Here is an 11,314-nt window from a genome sequence, read left to right as displayed (position 1 = left end):
GTTTGATTTATAGAGAGAAAAAGGAGATTTATACCTCAAATCAATAGCGGAGATCACTATATTGCCTTGTTTGCTTTTTTTTTTTTCAATTTGAAACCCTAGAATGTTCAATCTTCATCAAAATCGCCATTGGAGCTCTCTCCCCTCTCAAATCGTGATCCTTAAGCTAATGAGGAAATACTCCTCTATCTAGCTCCCATCTTTCATCTTTTGGCAGATGCTTTTGGTATCTTTTATACTTTAACCACCAAATTACTTCATTTTAGTCATATGGTCATTGACTAGTCAACACATGGTCTTTAAGTTTGCAAATTAGCAAAAATAATCATTTTACTTAATTTTTCTACTCATTATACTCCAAAAACTTATTTATTTAAAGTCTCATCCTTTATATTGTAAAACTTCATTAAATTTAGCTATAATTCATTTATTTATTATAGATTTTTTATATTTCTAAAATTTTAATTTCTTAACAAAAAGGGAAAAACTCCTAGGCCCGTATCTAAGATGTTACAAAATAACATTGACATAATATGATCCTATATGAGTATGCTCTGGAACATTGGAAAGGAAACACAAATTTGATTAGATTGCAAACCTGCCTTGCAAACCACCAAATTAATCAACTCATAGAGTTGATATTGTATAATCACACACAATATATTTGCCTAACACCATAAATTCTCTCTCATGACCCTTGAAACCCTAAATACATTTGATATACAATAAATGAGAACCCTCAATATGTAGTGTAATGTAGGTATGAAATGTTGCCATGTATAAAATGTCAAATATTAATGTCCAAAATATATGTGAAAATCAAATGTTGATGTCTAAAATGTATTTATGTTCGAACTATAAAATTTCAACTTGTTGTCACGATTGAAATGTATTTTAACAGTCCAACACAAAATTAGGCTTTTATGAAGTTGATCATTTAGAATCGAAGATGATCCATACACAATAGTTTTTTTCGTCATACATTACAATGACATGATTTTTTTTAAATATTGTACAATCCCAGAAAAAACATAAATTGTTATGTATAACAAAAAATTATTGTTTAAATTAACTTATTTTTTTTTAAATAAGTTATATCTTTAAATGAAGTTAATTCATACATAATAGTTTTTCTTCATACATAAAAATTTATATTGTAAAATTTTATATTTTAAAATATTATATTATAAAATCATATAAAATTTATATATATAAAAAGAATTTATTATATACGAATCACCTTTTTTTAACACTACTTAACCCCACTAAAAAGGGTCATTTTTCACAGCATTGGGTTTGGGCAACTAGTCATAACACTATTTTTGTGCCACCTCACATGCCACATCATCAATGGTGTTATAACACAAAGTGGAGAAATAGTCACCATGTTACATCTTGTTATAACACCAACTTTTTTTCCACTTTATAATTTATTTTTTATTTTTTTCGATTTTTTTTTTAATTTTAAACAAATATATTTTAAATCTAACATAATAAATAAAACATAATGTTTAGAAATCATAAATAACATAGAATAAAAATTATATTTAAAAATTAAAAATAACATAGAAATTAAATTACACATATCATCCAAATTCAAAAAAATAACATAAAAAATAAAACGCTATTCGTTAAAAAAACATTTAAAGAAAAACTAAACGCTATTCGTTATCGTTATCGTCATCATTGAAGATATGATCCGCTAAATCTTCTCGAAGTTATCTGTGTCTAGTTGCGTCTTGAATGTCAACAACTCTCTGTAAATATTCAGTTGTTCCTGGTTGAAATTGAACGTGTCTGGGCTCCGTTGAGATATAGTGTGCAATATTCCGTCCTTTATCTTCTACTGCCATATTATGCATTATTACACATGCATACATGATATATCGTAGAGTTTCTAAGTCCAATGTTGGTGCCGCATGTTCAACTATGTGTCATTTCTCCTTTAGCACTCCAAAAACACGTTCCACATCCTTACGTGCTAATTCTTGTTTTCTCTTGAATAATTTATCTCTTTCTTCAGCCGGGTATTGGAATGCCTTCACGAATGTGAAATACGAAGGATATATGTCATCTGTAAGGTAATACCCATATTTATATTTGTTTCCGTTAATTGTGAAAGTAGCATCCGGGGCCTTTTCATTCAAAAGATCGTCGAATATTGACGATTGATCAAGAACGTTGACGTCGTTGTTGGAACCCGCAACCCTGAAAAATGCATGTCAAATCCATAAAAATTGAGAAACAACAACCTCTAAAACCAACGAAGACGATCCATGATGATCACTTGCGTACTGTCCTTTCCATCCTACTGGATAATTTTTCTGTTTCCAGTGCGTGCAATCAATGCTTCCATGCATTCCGGGAAACCCATGTCTTTCTTCATGTGCTGCATAAAGCTCTTGTATATCATGTAAAGAAGGTTTCCGCAAATATACGTCTCCGAATGTTTCAATCACACCTTTTGACAATTTATACAAACTTTCTCGTGCAGTTCTTTCAGACATTCTCATATACTTGTCCATGGTATCGGGTGACTCCCCCATAACCATCAAACAAATGGCCGCATCACATTTCTGCAACGGTATAAATCCTCGCCTACCTCTAGCATCATGTCTCAATTGAAAAAATGTATACCTAAACATATATTAACTATGATTTAAAAATATACTACATTTATTTTAAAAATAAAGAAACATGTCGTATACACAATTATAAAAGTATAGTAAATATGTATTAAGATTAAAGAAATATACTGGCTTTCCAAAGCATTTACGATCCGTAGGAACACATTCCCCTCAAATGAAATCTTCTTTTGAAGTCCTTCGACCCGTATAAACAATCATCCACAAAGTAATTGTGATATAGACGTCGTGTTCTTCCTCGTGATTTCTATTTAACATCGCACGTCTTGTTAATAACGGAGCTAGGTCTAGAGGTGACATAATGATACATCATATTGATGAGTATATCATCACCAGAATCATCAAACGAGTCGAAAGGATCCATAATTTTTTATAGATGAATTGAAGAGAGAAATAAAGAAGAATTGTGTGAAGAAAAATTGTAAATAGATAGTAGGTATTTATAAAGGTAAATAAATAATTTTTTTTTAAATAATATATTTTTTTTATTTAAGACCGTTTTCAAACAGTTGAATATTAATGGTCAAAAGTTCGAAATTAAGCTCGTTGCATCCAGTCTATGTAGCAACGAGAAGCTCCATGACGAGAACCGGAGGCGGTGTAAAAAAGATGCAACGCCGTTTTTGGCTACAACGAGTCTTAACAAAACTCATACCGATCACTCTCATGGTTATTTGAAAAAAAAGGCTCATGGTTTATTTATGCATATCCCTTACATTGAACCTATTTTATTTATAAATCGAAGTTGACAATCGTACATTGGAATATATTAATAGAGTGGGGATGTTGACTACGTGTATAGGTGGGTGTCATTAAAAACCAAATTAACTGCAACGTTACGACGCAATTAATTTGTTTGCTTTTTGTTGTATACTCTCTGCGTCCCCGCCTTTTACGCTCAAACACCATGTACTTATCGAGACCCCTACCCCCACATTAAAATACAATAACATATTAATAAATACATATGTATTGTTTATTAGTTTTATTAAAATCAATAATGTACTACTCTATGAATTTTCATAAGAAAAAAAAACATATTAATATACTCTACATGTTTAACTCAAATCTAAAATAACTTATCAAACAATCTTTGAAGTTCCGAATTTTCAATAGATTTAAAAAATCTCAGTTTATATAAGTAAGTACAAGTTAACAAACATCTATTACATGGAATCCAAGTTACGTTAAACATCCCATTCTTATTATAGAATTAGAATTTTGAGTAAAGGTATAATAATATTGTGCTTTAGTACAATGGTTTAATAAAAAAAAAACATATAATATATCACGTGGGAAAAATATTGTGTTACTCTTGAACTTTTTTTTCGGCCCTGTATTCAACTAGAGAAATTAAACATCCTCATATTTTTTATTTTAAAAATCTTCATATCTATTTAAATGATGACATTTATCACGTTAATATATTAAAATATTATTAAATTTAATTAAATGAACATTAAATGTTAGATATGTCATCATTTAATTGGATAAGAGTATTTATAAATACAAAAAGTAGAAGGATATTAAATTTCACATTTAAATAAGTATAAATTAACAAAAATCTGAATTATATTGAATCCAAGGTATGTTAAACATACGGGCGTTTGATTTAACGGTTTGTAAACTGATAATTCTGAAAATTATTTAATTGACATATGACAATATGTAAACTTCGGGTCTTATTTAGGTCGTTCTCAATGTTCCATTTGTTTATATTTGATCGAAGTATAAAAGTCTTATGATATATTTGTTACTCTAAATGTCAATACCTTTTTTCCTCAAAAATAATAGAAAAATATGGAGGCAAAGAGTTACCTGGAATTAAAAAAAGGGGACATAGCAGTGTCTATGAAGTATGAAAACACAAGGTGTTATTTGTTTATAGTATGATTTTGTGTTTGGTAGATATCGATACAAGTACAAGAAAAAAGAAACAAAAAGACATTTTATAAGTTGGACTTATGGAAACAACCAAAAGAGGAGCAGTGAGATTTTATTTGACTTTAGCTTTGGTAATTTCGCAAATGGTGCTTGCCATTTTACTGTCTTTTACTCCTTTGGATTTATCTCAATTCTTGTTTCACTCTAACATATATCAACCAATACCTTCTTTCTGTTATTTTTTTTATAAGATTGTCTTTGGCATTTATATATTGAGTTTTTTTTTTTAAACTATAAGATATTCTATTTATTTTATATAATCAAACAAATTCCATTTTTTTTCTACATGGGTAATCATAGTTTATAAATGAGATGTGGAATGGTTTCACAACATAATGATGAAGAAGCCATGAGCATGAGGTTGTAAAGAGCAAAAAAATACTCATGTCGTATTTTTCTTTTATTCGAGAAAATAAAATAATTAAAAAAAAGAAAAATAAATAATGAGGTTAATGCAGTCCCACCAGACACGCTCATTACTCATTACTCCTCTTTCACTTTTTCCAACCTCTTTCTTTACATGCATTCAAACTCTACATTCTTCCTCTCTCCCTCTTTCACTTTTTTTTGTTCCTTTTTTTTTAATTATTTATTTTCATCTACGTATAGTATTCCTCTAAATCTAATCACATTATCTTATATCTTTAATATATTCAAATCATACATTATATATATATATATATATATATATATATATATATATATATACACTAAAAAAAACATTAGATATATTTTTGATGAAATTAAGGCGAAAAAAGTATATGGTATGTTTCGCATTTAATCGCAATTTCAGAAGTTGATATCTAAAAGTTAAATATATCTAAAAATATATTATTTTTTGTAAAAAAAACCTGGTATGTTCTATTATAATAAGTCGAAGTTTTTTTCTCTAAACGTATCTTTCGGATTAGAAGACGTTATAATATAAAAACTGTCAACTTATACTACTAACAAAATTTTTATTTTATAGATTTTTTTTTAACAAATTAAAGGCTTCAAGCACTCAAATCATATACTTTCTAAATTGTCAAAAAGTAATCTCAATATGCGTATTAGAGCTTTGCTTTTACGTTTTCTATGAAAATTGGTAATTCCTATAGAATATAGCATAAAACTTGTAAATATTTTAAAGTATAATGTTTATCTATTTGATTATTACAATCTTATCTATCATTGTATAATATACTTAACTTCGAAAACTTTTTTATGTAAAAACTAGTATGACTTATAAAATAAAATTGTAATAATGGATTTCTAATAAAGCTATAGACTTGAATTAATTTTGTTAATAGATTAATTATAAAGTTTTTACTATAAAAATAGAAGCTGTGAATACATAAATATATAGAAGCAAAAATCGAAAAAGGAAAAAGGTGTGTCTCCTCTCTCCGGCATCCATCATCACCAATAACTCCACCAGCCATAAAGACGGCACACTCCCACACACCAGACAACTCCTTTTCTTTCGCCGTTTACTTCTCTCCTCTCACATCTTCTTCTTCAGATGATCTAGAACATAAGAACAACAAATTTCACACACCATCTGTTCTTATCTCCGGTCAATTCCTCTTATTTCATACACCCAGAAATCCGTCGCTTTCCGGCATTAAACCTCCATAACCACCAACTTTTTCACTTGTCAATTCAAACCCCGTCATCCAGTTCCACAAGTCGTCAAAAGATCTCCTGTCATCTTCTCTTTTTCTCAATTTCGAACTTTCTAATGAATCCAAGCTTTGTTCTGAGCTTTCTTCAACCACCGTCCATGGCTATTTAGATCCCTACTGTTTAAAACCCCATTGACGAAAGAGAAACGGTGAAAAAAAATGTGGACGAAGACGACGCCGTTTCTAGTGATTGCTGCTGTTCTGTTGTTATTATCGCCGGACACGACGATTCTCGGAATGGGGTCTTTGAATGTGGCCCTGAACGACGACGTTTTGGGGCTTATGGTGTTTAAAGCAGACATTCAAGACCCCTACTTGAGGCTTTCTACATGGAAGGAAGAAGACGACAGTGCTTGCAAATGGAGCGGAGTTACATGCGACCCGTATTCGAACCGGGTAACGGAGCTCCACTTAGATGGGTTCTCTCTCTCGGGTCATATCAGCAAAGGTTTGTTGAGGTTACAGTTTCTTCAAACACTTTCTCTCTCTAGAAACAATTTCACTGGACTCATCGGCAACCCCATTCTCACACAACTCATCAAGAGCTCACAAGTAATCGATTTGAGTGAAAACGGGTTTTTTGGGTCCATACCCGACCAACTGTTCGTCGATTGTGGGTCAATTAGATCCCTTTCATTAGCCAAGAACAAGTTAACTGGTGTAATCCCTGATTCATTTGGTTCATGTATGACTTTGCAAAATGTCGACCTTTCGTCGAATCAGTTATCAGGTGGTTTACCCAATAATATCTGGTCGTTAACTTCATTAAGATCAATTGATTTGTCAAATAACTTTTTTGATGGTGAAATCCCACATGAAAAGATTGAGACCTTGTTCGATTTAAGGGTTCTTAATTTAAGCAGCAATAATTTCAGTGGTGAGTTACCTGAGAAGATTGGAGAATGTTTGTTGTTGAAATCAGTTGATTTTAGTAACAATTACTTCGTTGGAACCATTCCTTCGTCTCTACAGAAGCTTAGTTTATGCAATGTGCTTAATCTCAGAGGGAATTACTTCGCCGGAGACCTCCCTGAGTGGATCGGGAATCTAAAAAGCCTTGAAGTACTTGATATCTCGGTTAATAATTTCTCCGGTTTGTTTCCGACCTCATTAGGCGATCTTGAAGCATTGAACACTTTGAATCTTTCGTTGAATCAATTCACCGGGAACTTGCCTGAGTCATTGGCGAATTGCATAAACCTCTCAGTTGTTGATTTCAGCCGGAATTTGTTCACCGGAAACATTCCTGTTTGGGCTTTCAGCCTCCTACGATTGAAAGGCGTTTCTCTTTCCGGGAATCAATTGACTGGAACTCTCGACTTTGGTGAAGCTCCTGCCGCTTTTGACACTCTAGAAATCATGGATTTATCTTCCAATTCGTTTTCCGGCATCATCCCTTCATCCATCGGAAATTTCAGCAGCTTGGTGTTCTTGAACATGTCATGGAACAGTCTCACGGGTCCTATTCCTTCCAGTTTGGGACGATTAAAAGCTGTTAATGTCATTGATTTTAGCCATAATTGGCTCAATGGAAGCATCCCCGATGAAATCGGTGGAGCAGCTTTATTGGAAGAATTAAGGCTGGAGAATAACTTTTTCACCGGCGAAATTCCTGCAACTATCGGAACATGCTCTATTCTAACCACTCTGTAAATCCTAATTCTTAATCTTTTAATCTTAATCGTGATTAATCTTGTCTACACTGTTCTTAATTCTTCAAATTTGCAGAATCTTATCCGAGAACAACATCACCGGTGGGATTCCGTCAGGTATTGCAAACTTAACGGAGCTTGAATCTGTTGATTTATCATTCAACCACCTCACCGGAGGTTTACCAAAAGAGCTCACAAACCTAACGAATCTCATCATCTTCAACATCACCCACAACGACCTTGAAGGTGAACTCCCTCTAGGAGGCTTCTTCAACACCATACCCCTCTCTTCAGTTTCCGACAACCCATCTCTATGCGGATCCATAGTCAACCAATCATGCCCAGGTGCACACCCAAAACCCATAGTCCTGAACCCAAACCCATCTCACTCAAACCATGATTCACCACCATTAACCCTAGGTCACAAACGAATCATTCTCAGCATCTCAGCCATCATAGCCATAGGTGCAGCAGTGTTCATAGCATTGGGTGTAATCATTGTCACCATCCTCAACCTCCATGTCCGGAGCTCTCTTTCCCGGTCACCCGCCGGAGCTTTGACTTTTTCTGGCGGAGACGAGTTCAGTCACACCCGGTCTCCGAGCTCCGATTATGGGAAACTCGTGATGTTTTCCGGCGACACCGAGTTCGTCTCTGGGACCCACGCGTTGCTCAACAAGGAATGTGAACTCGGTCGGGGCGGGTTCGGGGTGGTTTACTGGACCGCTTTAGGAAACGGGCGATCCGTTGCCATCAAAAAGCTTCACGTCCCGAGTTTGATAAAATCCCGGGAAGATTTCGATCGAGAAGTTAAAAAACTCGGGAAGATTCGTCATTCAAATCTCGTGTTACTCGAAGGGTATTACTGGACTCCATCTTTACAACTTTTGATTAACGAATATGTATCGAGTGGGAGCTTGTATAAGCATCTTCACGAAGGAAATTACGAAAATACCCTCACGTGGCGGGACCGGTTCGATATTATACTCGGTACTGCTAAAGGGTTGGCTCATTTGCATCAGATGAATGTGATTCATTACAACATGAAGTCATCTAATGTCTTGATTGATTGCTCCGGTGAACCAAAGGTAGGTGACTTTGGGTTGGCCGCCCTGTTGCCGTCGTTAGACCGCCATGTTTTGAGCGGGAAGATTCAGAGCGCGCTTGGGTACATGGCACCGGAGTTTGCGTGTCAGACAGTGAAGATAACAGAGAAATGTGATGTTTATGGGTTTGGGATTTTGGTTCTTGAGGTGGTGACAGGGAAGAAGCCGGTGGAGTATATGGAGGATGATGTGGTGGTGTTGTGTGATATGGTGAGAGGGGCGGTGGAGAGTGGTGGGGCTGAGGGGTGTGTTGATGGAAAGTTGAAAGGTGATTTTCCGGTGGAGGAGGGTATTTCGGTAATTAAACTTGGGTTGGTGTGTGCATCACAGGTGCCATCAAATCGTCCTGACATGGAAGAAGTGGTGAAGATTTTGGAGTTGATTCGGTGTCCACCGGAAAATCAAGAAGAGATAGTATGAGAAAGGGCAAAATGCTGGTGGCAAAGATGAACGACTGTTGAAGGAGAGAGTACAAACAGATGGAAGCATGATTCTTTGGCGAGAGCATTTTGCTTTTTGTTTGATATAGGTTTAGGATCTATACTTGTGGTTGTTTAAGGTTGTCTTTTGGTTTTTTTGATTGTTTTTTTGTGGGATTTATGTTTTGTTTCCTACTTCTACCCATTTGTTGATATTTGTTTTAGGTTACAAATCACAAATTTACAGGGCAAATTTGTCTTTTACTATAATGTTGGTGGCAATCGAGTCATGCCTCATGTAAATCAACTACAAAAGTTGCCCATTAAATAAGTTCCCTCTCGACAAAACATGCGGTTGAGGATTGAAACAAATTATGGTTGGATCAAAACAATTGCAATCACATACAAGCAATCATATAAGATCAAATACAACATTCTTTCAAGTTAAAAGAGTTATTTCAAGTTAAAATAGTCCTTTGAGGTTTGTTGCATATTTTATATTTGATATAAGGGTAAAATAGTCATTTTTATAAAAACCTAACAGCTGAAAAGATAGTTTTAACGTGTGAATGACCATTCATGACATTTTGCAAACCAGAAGTACTAAAGTCCTTAAAGTGATATTTTACAAACGACATGACATTTTGCAAACTATAAGTACTAAAGTCCTTAAAGTGATATTTTACAAACGACAAGCGCCAGTTATGAAATTTTGTCTTTAAACATTTAGTGTTTTACGTTTGTATCGTTAAAATAAAAAACAATCGACATTAATCATTTAATTGCAAGTAAAATGCATGAGTTACACGAGCAATATCAAAACAACACCATTGAGTTGAAAATTTCTTCCATTTTTTTTTTGAGCTTGTTATGCTCCTGGTGTGATTGTGAAAGGAATTGAAATGATTTTGTAATATCCTAAAAATTATGATAATTTTTTTTTTCATTTTTAATAAAACATTTTTATAAAACCATAAGATAATCAACCATTGTTTTCAAATCAAATCAATAGAAAATCAGAGTATCGATAATCTCTCGAAACATAAAATAATAGGAGGATGTGTGCAATCACATATTCGTCTTGTCTCAATCATCAGAAGTACCTGAAAATATTAAAATCAACAACTGTAGGTCAAAGCTTAGTGAGTTTTCCCAAAATACCCCACACAACAATACATATACAATACATGCACACTAGGCCTACAACACAAGACTAGACCGCCCGAGCTTACAACATAAAGTTGGACCGCTCTCGAGCCTGCATCATAAAGTTGGACCGCTCCCGAGTTTGTTGGCCCACAACATCAAGCGGTACCGCCTCAACCCAACCATACCATGTCGATATATACAAATAATAATCAATAACCAACACGTACAAGTAATCATACAGATCTATCCAATCTAACAGATCACAATATACCAACATCCAACACATAAGGACACATACTACAATACAAAGTATAAACTCACCTCGCAGTCTAGAGGATATCAATACTGATCACGGATCCAATAATCAGCACTATAGGTCACCTATACAGCAAACACAGACCAAACCTTAAACTACAACCCCAAACCCTAAATTTGACCTCTAGTCAAACTTGGTCAAAAAGTCAACGATCAATGGTCAAAGTCAACAATTAAAGTCACTCAGCAAGTCGCCACGATGTAGACAAACTTATGCCACGTCGTGGGGATTTTAGAACAAAATAGCCAAGAATCTGCCAAACGCCATGACCTGGAGAACAAACCTCCACGTCGTGGGAATTGCCCAGACCAACTTAATCCATTAAGCTCTTAATCCTTTACCCCACCCATCCATACTCTCCAGAAAGCTTACATACTCCTAAAAGATCATAAAAATCGTAGCCTTATAGACATGCA

At 34.2% G+C, this 11,314-nt stretch overlaps 1 protein-coding gene across 1 annotated transcript; it reads left to right on the top strand.

Moving 5' to 3' along the window:
- The first annotated feature begins 5,913 nt into the window (after positions 1-5,913).
- Positions 5,914-9,703, top strand: LOC145054863 (leucine-rich repeat receptor-like protein kinase PXC2). The gene is made up of 2 exons (XM_079003122.1): positions 5,914-7,905; positions 7,985-9,703. Exons 1-2 carry the CDS (start codon positions 6,416-6,418, stop codon positions 9,432-9,434), a joined length of 2,940 nt encoding a protein of 979 aa, XP_078859248.1. The 5' UTR covers positions 5,914-6,415; the 3' UTR covers positions 9,435-9,703.
- The last annotated feature ends 1,611 nt before the right edge of the window (positions 9,704-11,314 follow it).

This window comes from Lactuca serriola, chromosome 5 (assembly GCF_051521515.1).
Source record: "Lactuca serriola cultivar US96UC23 chromosome 5, Lser_US96UC23_V15, whole genome shotgun sequence".
Classification (NCBI taxonomy): Eukaryota; Viridiplantae; Streptophyta; class Magnoliopsida; order Asterales; family Asteraceae; genus Lactuca; species Lactuca serriola.
The sequence above is the reverse complement of the archived record's forward strand: the minus strand, read 5'-3'. Positions and strand labels throughout refer to the sequence as shown.